We start from the raw sequence: 16181 nt of genomic DNA on the forward strand, positions 1-16181 counted from the left end.
TGTTTCTGTTTAACAATGGAATGTTAGTGTGAAACCCTCCTCATGTTTTACTGTCTTGCCTTTGTGAAGATTGCCTATGGCATTTTCACTTCCAGTACCTTAACTACTTCTACATTGAGAATCTCTGCAGTCAAATTCAGTATGGCCGGACCACCCAAACTGATAACTTGTCTTATATGTACTGAATATTCCTCTCCTTTCGTACAGGCTTTTTTGCCACAATAATATCTTCCAAGGCTGTCACAGTTATACAACATTCACAGAGGATTTCCACTGGCAAGCTCCATAAGAATGTGTTCAGTGCTATCTGTTCTGCATCGTGAATGAGGGTCCTTTATGAACTATTGCTGTCCATTAGCTCATAAATATTATATTTAACTTCCTGATTCTCTCCACAAGTTCTTCTGTTGTTTCCTACACCTTTGGATAATGCCATTAAGCTGCTGTTAGTAATACCTCACTGTATTTTCCCCTAAGAGGGCATCAACAGAACTTGCAATAGATCCTTCAAAGTACAAGCCTCTCATAACTTCTAATAAATCATTACAAATATCCTTTCATGTCTGCTAGTCACAGAAAACCCACACTGAGCAATGGCTCCTAGTCCCAGCTGTTCAAAGTTGTGGTTGTTTGTAAGGTTACAAGGAAAGCTATCACATCCTCCTCTGATTCACCTGAGAGGGAGTAATTAGCCTGGGAGCACTGGAATCTAAGGCAGATGAGGAAACACAGGAGGAAGGAGGGGTGGGGGAACTCCCACACTTCACTCTTGTCTTGATCTTTCTAACTCTTAATGTGTAGCAAGATTATCTGCTCACATCTGTGCATCCTCTGCCAATAAATGTTGAAGTATGTTGTGGGTAGTCACCATCTCACCTGCAGTACCCAATGGCATTCTTGCCATGGGAAACTATTTTGGAAAGGGAAACAGGTATACACGAAAGCCCGAACAAAGAAAATAAGGAATCCACAAGTGGTTACAATATGCCTAAGGTACCACTTACTCATTAGAATGCAGGGAAGTCTTGTGCTTGGTTGCTGCTGAAGAAACTGCCTTCCTGTTTATCAGATTTTGTTCTATGGTGAACAGGCACAGGCCAGCCATTGACGCGACTGTCAACAGGCTGACACTGCTGACATCCAACCTCTGACACCACTTGTGACAGCAACACATGGATATTGGCCACTGTGCCTCCAGGTATCCCTACTGGTGAAGATAGCCAATAAAGGTCTGATGCCTGGCTGGCCTTTTAGCTACCCAGTATAAAAATGGGTTCATTAGATTATTCTCTGCTGGCACCACCATTGCAGTGCTACAGCATTGGGAAGGGTTTAAAGTGCTCTCAGACAGAGCGTGCAGCAAGTCAAACTTCATCTTAACATATTTGATACATTTATAATCAGAAGCTGATGGAGCTAAAGGCCCGTCCACATACAACGATCTGTCTGCGCACATCACATCTGCGCAGACAGATCGTTGCGTGTGGACAGAAGATTTGCACCAACCTGAGGTGTGTGCAAACCTGGAAGTTGGAGTTGGAGGTTTGAGCGAAATCTCTCAAATCTGTGGGTTCAAACCACATCTGCGCAGACAAGTTGGTGCGTGTGGACAGGAGATCGCTGCAAATCTGGTGCGAAACAGCTGTTTGCGCTGTCTAGTGTTTGTATTTGTGCGCACAGGGCATTAAAATGGCTGATACTCGTCAGTGTTCTCGAGAGTTTGTAAGTGAATACATTGAAATATATAGAAACCACCCATGTTTGTGGAAAATTAAAAGTAAAGAATATAGGGACGGAGACAAAAAGACAGCAGCATACAATGCTTCAATTGAAAAATTGCGGGCAGTTGATGCCTCAGCAAACAGAGAAACAGTAATAAAAAAAATAAATTCGTTGCGAACTATTTACCTAAAAGAGTTATCCAAAGTTCAGAAATCTAGAAGATCTGGTGTACGAGTAGGTCAAGTATACCAGCCAATGTTATGGTATTTTGATCGGCTTGGCTTTCTTAGTGATCAAGAAACGCCAAGACCAAGCAGGAGTACAATTGAAGATGAAATTGGAGTGTCAATGTGTGAGGAAATGGAACACAAGGTAATGTAAAGCAATAGTGTAACTATATTAACTATAGTATTCACAACCACAATACTACAAGTAAATCTTTTCAGGCAGATAACGAATCTCTGTCTAGAATTCAGAATGGAGTTTTGTATCCTGGAACAAAAATTTGTAACAGGTTGCTTCTACACAGTACGAACTGAAAATGCCTACTCAGGAACAAAGTAAACCGTAGCTCATTGGCCGTGTAGGTATATAATCTCTAATAATATAGGCCTATTGTGTTTCAAACACGTCTACAACACCAAAAATATTATCTGTAACTTGACTTGCCTTCGTGAACTCATCCTTCAGGACAGCGTAAATAGCTTCACATGTGTTGGGTATTATTTCACTCAACGCTTGTTTCGATATTGCAGTTGAAAATTCCAAATCCTTGTAGCTCCTTCCTGTTGTTAGGAATCTTAATGTTACCACCAGCCGTTCATAAGGAGAAATTGCCCTTCTCATACAAGTATTTTTTCTCATAATATGAGGGGTTACAAGCTTTAAGAGATAATTATAAGTTTCGACATCCATCCGCAAATAATTTCGCCAGTCGTTAGGTTCACCCTGCAGCTCTCGCAGTAAATTTACGTGAGAAAACTGCTTTCGCTTTAGCAGCCACTGTCTACACCATTGTGACCGCTTTCTCTGTTTCCTACGGTTGGTCTGAATGTTTTTTGCAACGCAAGTTGCGAACACAGACCACAACAGAACTTCCTCCATTTCTATATTTCAAAATAACTTAATTAAATTTTTGATGTTTACGGGGAGCGTAGTCGCTTGCCACTGATACTACTTTTCTGCACCGACAGATGGCGGGCGAGTAGTAGACTGGTGTTTGTGTCGTGTGAACACACCACATTTGCAGCGATCTTTTGCATGTACAGACATCTGCGCCGATGTCTGCGCAGACAGATCGTTGTGTGTGGACCAGGCTTAAGGTAGTTGAAGTCAGTTACTCCTTCAGTTGACAGCAGAGGTGGCCTGGTTACCAGACAATCGCTGATGCAAGTGGGTGCCTGGCAGCCACTTCGTTGTCCATAGTTGAATGAAAGCTTGTTTCTTCCTATGTGATATTGCTCAGCCTTGGGAGGTGTGAAACTGGCATCTAGGCAGAAGCATACCAGATAAAATGTGCACTGCTTGTGAGTTGAACATCCATTAGGTGAGTGTGGGAAATATTGAGGCATTCAGTTGAACAGTACAGATGAAAAATCTAAGGCCAGTGCTGTCATTCTCAGAGTATATGCATCAGCTACCCATGAAGTTCCAATTAGACTTTGAAATAAATTATGGTAGCTTTTCACTTTTACAGCTGGTGTCTTTAGATAAATGAACTAAGCAAAGTGGCACTGAGACACTTTGAAGTGCTGGTGTGATGTAATATATCATCACAATATCAGCTGCAGACAGCAGTTTGCATATCTGTTGCTCAAGTGGAATGCCGGAGCTTGTGACTCGTGGAGGTTTTGTTTTGAACATCGGCCTACTGAAATACTTATCCATTACACATAGGTTGTCAAACATAGTTTGTTTTGGCTCTGAGACATATGTAAGCTTGTGACACTTTTTCTGACAACTGTGTGGGTACATAAGTTGAAAGCGTAAAAGAGAGAACTGAACCTTGAGGCAGTTTATTGTCCAGTTCATGAAATTTGCTCTGCATGTGGCGAAAGTAAACTTGGGACAGTTAGGTATTCAGCATATTGCCAAATAATGAGGTGGCCTGTATCCTGGCAGCTGTTGAGTTAAAGGCCCTCTTTCCAGGGTGTGCTGTGCACCGAGAACAAATCTAAGAAGATGGTCAAAATTTTTTCTTTCTTCTCAAAGCCAGTGTACAAATAGATGATTAAGGGGAGGACTTGGTCATGGCAGTTGTGATTGGGTAGAATCCAGCTTACTGGTCTGTGATTAGTACTTTAATTATCATTGTCACTTTGCTTGGAATCAGTAGTTCCAGTAATCTGTATGTGACAGTGTAGTGCAGTTGGTCTATAACTTATGAGAGATCTGGATCACTTCCTGGTTTCAACAGTGAAAGCATTTTAGTGTTCTTGAAGACTGGCATTGTCTATCTGACTCCAACGTGCATCTATAAAAGAAAGCAGTCCAGGGCTAAGTGGCAGATCCACAACATTTAAGTAGTTATGGTAATATCCCATCAAAGCCTGCAACCTTCCCAGTGTGGATACTGTTTAAGCTTTCTTGAACTTGAAGGAGTAAGTGATAGTGAATGCAATTTCTTCAATAAGTTGCTTCTTTTGCCTTATGCAGGTGACTGCAGTTTACTTTAGATCCTTATGCTGAATTTCTTACCTGTTGTTGTTCTGAAAGTTGGGACACGGATGTTTGCTATAAATTCAACATTAACTGCTGCACACTTCTTTGATGACATTGGTGAAGAGACAAATTCATGACTGAGAGACTAGGCTTTCTCACTGAAATGGGTTAAATTCATACTCTTGAAACTTTCCACACGTTTATATTTCCTGGCATTGTCCAGCATTTCAAAAGTTCTGAGGCTGTTTCATGGGAATTGTCTTTAAATTTAGCAGCTGATCTACTTGTCTCTTAGTTCCATCCTGATCATTAATCTTTATAGACTGTTCATTGAATATTTCTTGTGGCTGCTGCTTTAGTTAGGCCAACAAATCTTCTACAGTTCTCTAGAACTTTCATACCCTCTCATTATGCCTTCATAGTGAACAATAGTATCCTAATCCCTCCCCTTCCTCTCTTTAACATACTCAATGTTTTTTTAATTTGATCTTATTTTGCTTTTATTAATTTTCTCATTTATTCTTTTCCTCCAAAAATAGCTCTTCTTTCTTTCACCCCCACCCTCCTCTATTTTTTCTTGGTGTTTTCTGTTTCCTCCGTTTCCTTTGTGTCTGGTGTTGTGCTTTATTTGCATTATTCTACCCACTTACCACTTTCTTCTCTTCTTCTAATCGATCTTTACTTCTTATTCTATTATTCTTTTCTGACATCACTTAAGTGAAAATGTCACATCACTTACTAACATTTCATTGCTGACCTCCTACTTCCCCCATGCATTTTCCTTAATCATTGCCTACATTTTGTCTTGTTAGACACCTTTTTTTAAATTTTTAGTTCGTGCAGTTTTCTTGGAGCTACACTCACATATAAACATCTCTTTGTATTAATAAATGTTTCTCTGTGTGCATGACTACGGGGATAATACACTTGTGGTATGGATGGAAAAACAAAAAAAAAACTGATCGTAGGAAAGGCGGTTGTCACTGAGATTCATTGGAAGAATCATCAGGAAGTGTAGTCCACCCAAAAAGAAGGTAGCTTACAAAACCCACGTTAGAGTGATACTTGAGTATTACTTCTCTATCTGGGACCATTAACAGGTAGTATTGATAGAGGAATGAAAGAAAAGACAAAGAAGAACAGTGTATTTAATCCCAGGTTTGTGTAACAAGCATGAAAGTGTCAGAGAGATGCTTATACAGCTCCATTGCCAGGTGCCACAAGGGTATTTTTGTACCTCATAGTGTAGTTTACTGTTGAAATTCTGAGTGCATGCATTCCTAGAAAGTCAACCAATAATTACTTCTTTGTACATATATCTCTTGAAAAGACCAGGTGGGTAATGTTGAATAGAAATATGAACTCACGCGGTGGGTTACCAGGGATGGGGGGAAGTGACAGTGGTATATGAAGTAGCCTATCCACATACTCAAGTACTTACACAATATTCATTTAATGACTCTCATGAGTGCCTTCTGTCCTCCAGGAATTCTTGAAAGTGCATTTGCTATTTCTTTTGTCTACTGTTTCACTAATATTTTATTCTGTTTTGTTTACTTCCTTATTCACTAATTTCTGAATTGCAGTTCACTCATAGAAGCATTAATGCCTTCCGTAAATTCACTTTTGAGTGTTATAATTTCGTTCATTCTCACCTGGTGGTATTTTGAATGCTAAGTAGTTTTCAAGGCTCTAAGACCCTCTTTTAAAGATTTATTGATTGCTTTCAAGAAATCTAGGCCGGTTTTCATTTACTGCATTAGATCTTCCTATAAAGATTCTTGATCCTTTTTCATGGACTTTGTTAGAACTATGCAGAGCTGTTCAATAAAGAATGACGATAATTTCTTTTTTGACAAGATACCTTTACTCATCCTCATAATTTTGATGGTCCTTCTCAAAGTAGTCTCCCTTGAATGTGATGCACTTGTCCCAGTGTTTCTGCCAGTCTTCAAATACATGCTCAAAACCATTTTTTGAGAGGTCCTTCAAAATCACCTCCACAGCCTTCACCACTGCTTCTGATGATTGATAACGCTCTCACGAAGGCATTTCTTCATGTTAGGGAATAGAAAAAAAGTCACATGGGGCTAAATCCGGATTATAGGGAGGATGAGGGAAGCTCTTCACATTGATTTTTGCAATATATTCAGCAACAACATTGGCAATATGTGGCCGCGCATTATTGTGGTGCAGCATCCAGCCTGCTTCATGGAAATGTGGTCTTTTGTGTCTGATATGGACTTACAATGTTTTCAGAACTCCCTGTCATATTGTCCAGTTACTGATGTGTGTGCAGGTACAACATGCTGATAAACCATACCATGAATATCAAAAGATGAGGTGACCATAACTTTCCCAGCAGAAGCAAGCACTTTTGCTGTTTTGGGGGTTGGTAATGAAGGGGATTTCCACACTGAGCTTTGCTGTTTGCTCTCAGAATCAAAATGATGTAGCCAAGTTTCATCAGCAGTGATTACACTTGAAAAAAACTCCGGATCTTCCTCTAACATCAACTTTAACTGCATACAGACCTGCACGCGAATGTCCTTTTGTTCGGGAATGAACAGCCTTGGAACCCATCGCGCCCAAGCATGTGTCATGTGTAATTTGTCGGTCACCAATGTGTGGGTGGCACCCAGTGAAATGTTCAGTATTTCAGAAAGTGATCTTGAGGTAATTCGTCAATCCTATCTCACAGTGACAGCAGCCGTGTTTATGTTTTCTTCCGTAGGAGCAGTAACTGGAGCAGTGGGTCCACCTTCCTTTGAAATTGATTGTCTCTCCTCTTTAAACATTTTAAACCACCTTCGCGCTGTGCTGTAGGGAAGAACATTTTTCATAGGCCTCCTGTAACATTGTATAGGCCTCAGTTGAAGATTTGTTGAAACGAAAGCAGAATTTCAAAGCCGCATATTGTTCCTCACGTGTTACCTCCATTGCAGCGGTAGGCAGTACTGAACATGTCTGACCTTGCCTGCCTCTCACAGGTGGGAACCAGGAGTCCCAATAATGAAACTACTATGGTGTGTTTGTTGCACATTAAGCTAACAGAAAATCATAAGATTAAATTTTAGTGTGAGAAATTATGAGCATAAAAAATTGTGATCATTCTTTATTAAACAGCCCTCGTATTTTTAATGGTTCCAACTTTGTTTTTAAGACACAGTATTTACAGTACGTCCTATTTATGATTTCAGGACGTCAGTTTTTGTTTTTATTGCCTTCAGGAGTTGTTGAAATAAGACTTGTATGTACAACAGTTTTTTGGCAGACACACCATGATATGATATCTGATAATTTTGACATCCATCACGTGCACCAGTATCGTCCTCTTCCTTTTTTCACTTCTTCTTGTCCCAGTATTGGTTCCTGATATGACATTCATTTGGTGTCCTTGATCTACATTTTCCATAATTCCTGCTTTCTGTTTTGCTGTTTTCTTATCCTGTTTATCCATTTTGATTTCCTGCTAGTAGTACAATAGCTTGCATGGATGCTTGCTCTGAATTTCGACATTTCTTTTCAAATCACTCTGTTACCTAATACGTGAGATTTCAATGTGTATTGGCTTCTCAGATAACAAATAACTCAATTCTGTTCTAGATCAATCCTAATAACTGAACAGCAGATTTTTTAATGTATAAAAATAGTGATATGTTGACAAATTCTATAAATTATTTCTAACCATGAGTTTTTCCTTTCAACATTTATTTCTGTCTCAGTAACATTTTTCTCTCCACGTGATTGACAGTGCAGTCATAACTTGGTTGCTTGATTTTGTATGTTACATTCTTGTTTTCAACTAAACAAAAAAAACATAGATGGAAAGAATAGTTCTAGTGATACTTCTTTTCATTTGAAGCTTAGATGTTAATGTTGATGTAGATCTTAAAATTTACACCCAGTTGTACAGTTTTGTAGCTAAATCCATATCCATGCTGTGTTTATATTAGTACCATTTTTCAGTTGGCACATTGAAGTTCTGAATAAGGTGGAAACATTCTATTTTGCTTTCAGAAATGGATTACCTGAAAATCCAAATAAAGAGCTCTCATTAATCAACTCTCCTGACTACACATTCCTTGATGGAAGAACAACTCCACTGGGTGTAAGACAGAAGAAGCGACTACTTAAACAACGGGAATATGCGGTCAGTAAAAGTATAGACTTAGTCTATTTTAGAGAACTTGTTTCCATCCTCACCGTCCAGAAACAGATTTTTTACAACAAGGAAATCTGAATATCAGGTCTGGCAAAAGAAGTGCCTTGACTTCTCTTATTTTTTTGAATGTGTTTGATACTCTTGTGGATGCTGTTATTTTTGTAAAAAGGCAATCTATTCACACTAGAACTGGAGTTCATTCCCAGGAAGTGATACATATGCAAGATACTATTCGGAAATGGTGATGTATCAAAGTTTTGTTGCAAATACAGTCTACCAAAATAATACTGTAGCTAGTACAATGACTTTCGGGGCATGCATTTCACAGCTCACATCATAACATACAGAGAAGAGTGTGAGACTAGCTCTGTGGTGGTTTATATGATGGAGTCTGGTATGATTCCATTAGAGGCCACAACTGAGGATCAGTTCTATCTGAGTACCTTCACCCATGTGGTGTGTAGTCCAGAGGAGCCATAAAGAGGAAGGCTGTGGATCAACATTCACTGGCATTACAGAAGTGGGATGAGGCACAATGGGAAATGCTAGAGTATCCACAGGATTGGAGGAGAAGCAGGTGGCTGCTGCCCAGAATGACTGAGGCAAAATTGGTTTCGATGGCACTGGAGAAGTCTGTGGGCAGATGTCACAGGATACATCATGGGCCTGTAGTAGATAGAGTTCACACTGCCACCTCAAGGTGTCCGGGCTTATGGGCTCACAGTAGGGTGCCACCTTGGAAGGAGAAGCCTCAATGATGACGTGCACCATTGGTAGATGCAAAACATCCAAGAGGATGGGGTGATGTGCAGCCGTTGAGCTCTCTACCGGGCTTCAAGTTTCAGACAGTGTAGCCGTGCAAGTTACTAGAAGATCGCAGGGTATGCTAGTGCCGTGATTGGACATCACTTCCTTGTAGGTGGCAGCTGTGACACAATCTTCTACTTGTTCAGTCCATTTGCTGAGAGGCTGAATCCCAAATCTGTCACTGGCAGTTGCCTGAAAGGACACTTGCACAAAGATCATTTTAATCCTTTTGCTTTTTGTGGATTATAATTCCAAAAGAGTGACAAGCATCTGTTCCAAAAAGATTACATTTTCTTTTTTGCACCATGAAAAGTGTGCACTTTCATAGATTTATCTCACTTGGTACACTTCCTTAGGTTGGGATGTATCTGCATTGTTCTTGTCGTGTTCTTCTTCAGTCCAAAGACTGTCTATCCTGTGCAAGCCTCATATATCTGAATAGCTATTGCAATCCACATCCATTTGAACATACTTTGTATGCTCCTCTATTGGTCTCTCTATGTGTATTTTACCCTCCACTCCCAATTTCCTCCAATACTAAACAGACGATTCCTTGGTGTCCCAGAATATGTCCAGTCAACTGATTCCTTATTTTAGTCAAATTATGCCAAAAATTTATTTTCTCCCCAATACTATTCAGTACCTCCTCGTTAGTCATGTGATCTACCCATCTGATCATCAGCATTCCTCTGTAGCACTACATTTCAAAAGCTTCTATTTTTTTTCTAGTGTGAGTTGTTTATTGCCCTTGTTGCTCTTCCATGCAAAGTTGCACTCCAGATAATGCCTACAGGAAAGACTTCCTAACACTTACATTTATATTCAATGTTAACAAATTTCTCTTCTTCAGAAATGCTTCTTTTGCCATTACCATTCTGCATTTTATATCCTCTTTACTTCAGCCATCATAAATTATTTTACTGCCCAAACCGCAAAAACTCATGTACAGTTTTATTGCCCTATTTCCTAATCTAATTCCCTCAGCATTACCTGATTTAGTATGACTACATTCCATTACTCTTTTTTTGTTTTTTGTTAATGTTCATGTTATATCCTCCTTTCAAGATACTGTCCATTCCATTGAATTGCTCTTCCAAGTGATTTCACAATATATATAAATGACCTAGTAGATAGTGTCGGAAGTTCCATTCAGCCTTTTGCAGATGATGCTGTAGTTTACAGAGAAGTTGCAGCATTAGAAAATTGTAGCAAAATGCAGGAAGATCTGCAGCAGATAGGCACTTGGTGCAGGGAGTGGCAACTGACCCTTAACATAGACAAATGTAATGTATTGCGAATACATAGAAAGAAGGATCCTTTATTGTATGATTACATGATAGTGGAACAAACACTGGTAGCAGTTACTTCTGTAAAATATCTGGGAGTATGCGTGCAGAACGATTTGAAGTGGAATGATCATATAAAATTATTTGTTGGTAAGGCGGGTACCAGGTTGAGATTCATTGGGAGAGTCCTTACAAAATGTAGTCCATCAACAAAGGAGATGGCTTACAAAACACTCGTTCGACCTATACTTGAGTATTGCTCATCAGTGTGGGATCCGTACCAGATCGGGTTGACGGAGGAGATAGAGAAGATCCAAAGAAGAGCAGCGCATTTCGTCACAGGGTTATTTGGTAACCGTGATAGCGTAACGGAGATGTTTAGCAAACTCAAGTGGCAGACTCTGCAAGAGAGGCGCTCTGCATCGCGGTGTAGCTTGCTCGCCAGGTTTCGAGAGGGTGCGTTTCTGGATGAGGTATCGAATATATTGCTTCCCCCTGCTTATACCTCCCGAGGAGATCATGAATGTAAAAGTAGAGGCTTTCAGACAGTCGTTCTTCCCGCGAACCATACGCGACTGGAACAGAAAAGGGAGGTAATGACAGTGACACGTGAAGTGCCCTCTGCCACACACCATTGGGTGGCTTGCGGAGTATAAATGTAGATGTAGATGTATTGCTTCTGACAGAATTGCAATGCCATTTTATTTCTTCTCTATGAACATTAACTTCCTTTCCAAATTTCTCCTTGCTTTCTTTTACACCTTTTCAATGAGTGGACTGAATAACATTGGGGATTGGCTGCAACTGTGTCTCACTCCCTTCTCAACCACCGCTTTCATTTCATGCCCTTTGACTCTTACAACTGCTGTCTGGTTTCTGCTACCTTCAGAAATTGTCTGGTTTCTGCTACCTTCAGAAATTCGAAAGAATCTGCTGAAGTCAATATTGTCAAAAGATATCTACAAACGCTATAAACATAGGTTTGACTTTCATCAACCTATCTTCTAAGATAAGTCATAGTATCAGTATTGTCTTGTGTGTTCAAACATTTCTCCAGAACCCATTCTGACCATCCCCAAGGTTAGTTCCTACCATTTTTTCCATTCTTCTGTAAATAATTCTTGTCAGTATTTTGCAGTCTTGAAATATTAAACTGATAGTTCGGTAATATTCACTCCTGTCACCACCATTTTTTTTTCTTACATTCTTCATGGTGTTTTGCCTGTTTCATATATCTTGCAGACCAGGTGGAATGATTTTCTCACAACAGGCTCTCCAAAGCATCTCAATAATTATGACGGCATGTAGTCTGCTTCAGGCGCTTGTTTTGAGTTAGATCTTTCATTAGTTTGTCAAATTCTTTCCACAGTATTATATCTTCTGTCTTATCTTTCTTCTTCCATTTCTAAAATACTGACTTCTCAAGTTCATTGTACTTGTATAGCCCCTCTATATATATCTTCTGCCTTTCAGCTTTCACTGCTTCACTTACTATTGGTTTTCCAGCTGTGCTCTTGATATTCATGCATTGGCTTCTTGTTTCTCCAAAGGCCTCTTTAACTTTACCATAGGCAATATCTTTTGCCAACATGTACATGCTTCTATAGATTTACATTTTTACTCTAGTTACTTCTTCTTAACTATTGTACACTTTCTGTCAGTCTTATTTTTTAGACATTTCTATCCCCTTTCACCAGCTTCTTTTGATGCATTTTTGTATTTTCTCTATTCATCAATTAAATTCAGTATCTCCTGTAATATCCAAGGATTCCTACTAGGCACTGCTTTTTTACGTATTTGCTCCTCTGCTGCTTTCACTATTTCATCTCTCAGAGCTATCCCTTCATTGTCTACTGTATTCATTTCTCTGTTTCAGTCTGTCATGGCGTAATGCTGTGTTTGAAACTCTAAATAACTGTAGTTATTCCAGCTTATTCTGATCCTGTCTCCTTAATTAGCCACCTTTTTCCAATTTCTTCAGTTTTAATCTACAACTTATAACCAATAAATTAGGATCAGAATCCCCATCTGCCCCTGGAAAAGTCTTACAGTTTAAAATCTTGTTCCGAAATCTCTGTCTTTGCATTATATAATCTGAAATCATCCAGTGTCTCCAGGTCTCTTCCAGATATACAAGTTATTTCATGATCCGTAAACCAAAGCACTGACAATGATTAAATTACACTATGTGCAGAATTCTACCAGGTGACTTCTTCTTTTCCCCTAGTACATATACTCCTACCATTTTTGTCTTCCTCTTCCTGCTATGGAATACCAGTCGCCCATCACAATTAAATTTTCCTGTCCTTTAACTCTGTGAATAATTTATTTTATCTCATCATTCATTCTTTCAATCTATTCATCTGCAGAGCTAGTATCTCCATTAGCTTGCGAGTGTCCTTTTGTTTGCCAAGCCAGTGGTATGTTGCACACAGGGGGGGGCATGTGTTGCGTGTTCTGACTGTCACCACATTCTTGTAGCCCAAAGCTGATTTAGTAATTTTGAACTAAGTTAATAATCTGGGTGGCAGGTCACATTTTTATAGCACTTGGCATGCAGAGAGAGGAAACAATGCTAGAATTTGCATAAACAATTTTCTTAAGACTCATCTTTTGTTCTTCTTCTTTGTCGTAAGTTGTAAGCTCAGAGTCCATTCTGAAATTTAACTTTTTAGGCTGGTCAAGAGGGTGTTCAGCTTCATTTTGTTAAATATATGAATGCTGGTGGACTTTTTGATGTTGAACACATATATTTTCAATCATTTCACTTCACAGTAGAAATCAACATCAACCATGATGCTAACACAACACACATAACTTGCACTCCGTCCTCGTACTTCAAACTCGCTTTACTAACTGCCCAAAGGCAAAGATTTACCTCTAACAACATATAACAAAGAAAATACGATCATATATCGATCTACTTGTGCAAAATTATCTTTGTGATATACATTTCAAAAATAAAGTACAAATAATTTTTTATCATTACTTTTCTTTTTAAGAAGTCCATAATCACCATAATAATTACACTAAGTGTTTATGTATGTTGACATTTATAAATTTTTGTATAGCTATATGGTTGTCTATTTTTGGATATTGAGTCTTCAACTTGGGAATCGGTCATTTCATGTGATCAAAGATCAGTTAATACATTTATTTCAACACAGCAAGTTTTATTACAATGTGTGGTGAATTAAACAGTGTTTACAGCTGGACGTGGCTCCGCTGCTGATGTGGCCCGTCACTGGTGTGGTTGTTTACAAGGTCATCGGGGCTGTGGGACAGCTGGGGCCCCCGACAGAGTTGGCATGACATACTGTGTGACTGTTGTCAGAGAGCTGACTGTCTCAGTGTCTTTCTCCATCATAAAATAACTCAGGCCCATGTTGCCAGTTTCATAGGCTTGAGCTATTCACTTACATTCCCTTGGGGATGGATGTGGCTACCTCAACTAGTGGTCTCTGCGTTTCAGATCAGAGTTAAATGTGCTATCACATCCCTGATTAGTGTGTCCACATAATTCTGACCACACAAACATGTAAAATTGCAATTTCTACTTAATCTGTGTAGGTCAGCAGCCCAGTCTGAGTGTGGTTGCTTGGGCTCCTTCTTTGCTGGCAAAATTCTGTCCTGGCTGCAATAATTTGCACTAAAGAGTCAATGAAACTGTTACATCTACCTAATATCATGTAGGGCCCCTGTGAGCATGCAGAAGTGCCGCGAAATGATGTGCTATGGACTCAACTAATGTTTGAAATAGTGCTGGAGGCAATTGATGCCCTGAATCCAGCAGGGCGTCCATAAATCTCTAAGAGTACGAGGGGGCATCCAAGATATGCTCAATAATGCTGATGTCTGGGAGGTTTGGTGGCCAGCACAAGTGTTTAAATTCAGAAGAGTGTACCGGAGCGACTCTGTAGCAATTCTGGACGTGTAGTGTATCGCATTGTCCTGCTGGAATTGCCCAAGTCCATTGGAATGCACATTGGACATGAATGGATCCAGGTGATCAGACAGGATGATTCCATACATGTCACCTGTCAAGAGTCATATCTAGATGTATCAGGGCTTCCATATCACTCCAATTGCACATACCTCACACCATTACAGAGTCTCCACCAGCTTGAACAGTCCCCTGCTGTTGAAGCGAGACTTGTCCAACCAGGCAACATCTTTCCAGTCATCAACAGTCTAATGTTGGTGTTCACAGGCCCAGGCAAAGTGTAAAGTTTTATGTCATGCAGTCATCTAGGGTACACGAGTGGGCCTTCAGCTTCGAAAGCCCATATTGATGATGTTTCGTTGAATGGTTTGCATGCTGACACTTATTAATGACCCAGCATTGGAATCAGCAGCAATTTGCGGAAGGGTTACACTTCTGTCACGTTGAACGATTCTCTTCAGTTGTCATTGGTCCCATTCTTGCAAGATCTTTTTCTGGTCGCAGCGATGCTGGAGATTTGATGTTTTACTAGATTCCTGACATTCACAGTACACTCGTGAAATGGTCGTACGGGAAAATCCCCACTTCATCACTACCTCTGAGATGCTGTGTCCCATCGCTCATGCACCGGTTATAACACCACATTCAAACTCACTTAAATCTTGATAATGTGCCATTGTAGCAGCAGTAACTGATCTAAGAACTGCCCAGACACTTGTTGTCTTATATAGGTTTTGCTGACTGCAGTGCTGTATTCTTCCTGTTTACATATATCTGTACTTGAATACGCATGCCTATACCAGTTTCTTTTGTGCTTCAGGGTACATCTTCATTGAGAAATGTTCTTGCAATTAAAAAAACACCTTTAAGGCAACATATGTTATGCTGGATTTATTAATGGTTGTATGTCTTATAATGGATGACACAGAATGAAATTTTCACTCTGCAGTGGAGTGTGCTTTGATATGAAACTTCCTGGCAGATTAAAACTGTGTGCCAGACCAGGACTCGAATCTGGGACCTACTTCTTTCACGGCCAAGTGCTCTACCATCTGACCTACCCAAGCATGACTCATGACATGCGCTCACAGCTTCAATTCCGCCAGTACCCCATCTGTGAAAGGCAAAGGTCCCGAGTTTGAGTGTTGGTCCAGCAGGCAGTTGTAATCTGCCTGGAAGTTTCAGTGGATGATACAGTTTGGAGTTTCCTGTCAAGAATATGACCTTTTGTCCTTCTATATTGGAAATTTGACAAAATGAAAATTATAACTGCAGTCATCACACTCCTGCCTAGTTGGTAACACTTACAGTGCCTGTAATATAGCTGTTGTTAGCTCCTGATAACCCTGCACAAATGGCATTAGTTGATGTTGTAAATGTTCCATGGTTGAAAATCTGCACTCTCACCAATTACAAAATTGTTCAAGGTCCGATTTGCATGTATCACAGGTCCCAAGTCGTTGCCACTTTTGTAAAATGTCAGTCTACCACAGTTTATTGACAGCAGTTGATATTTATACAAGATACTATTCTGAAACCTTAAGTCCGTATTCCCAAGCAGAGTCTAGTCCAAGCCTTATAGAGTTCTGGATATTAC

The 16181-nt window shown here is 39.8% G+C and overlaps 1 protein-coding gene across 1 annotated transcript in view; it reads left to right on the plus strand.

Annotated features, from left to right (window-relative positions):
- The window catches only part of LOC124789635 (39S ribosomal protein L52, mitochondrial), a 45944-nt gene that overhangs the window by 23910 nt on the left and 5853 nt on the right, over positions 1 to 16181 (plus strand). Inside the window, exon 3 of the mRNA XM_047257062.1 lies at positions 8404 to 8536. Within this exon, the coding sequence (XP_047113018.1) occupies positions 8404 to 8536 (133 nt within the window). The remainder of the gene's footprint in view (positions 1 to 8403; positions 8537 to 16181) is intronic.

Source organism: Schistocerca piceifrons, chromosome 3 (genome assembly GCF_021461385.2).
Source record: "Schistocerca piceifrons isolate TAMUIC-IGC-003096 chromosome 3, iqSchPice1.1, whole genome shotgun sequence".
In the NCBI taxonomy this organism is placed as follows: Eukaryota; Metazoa; Arthropoda; class Insecta; order Orthoptera; family Acrididae; genus Schistocerca; species Schistocerca piceifrons.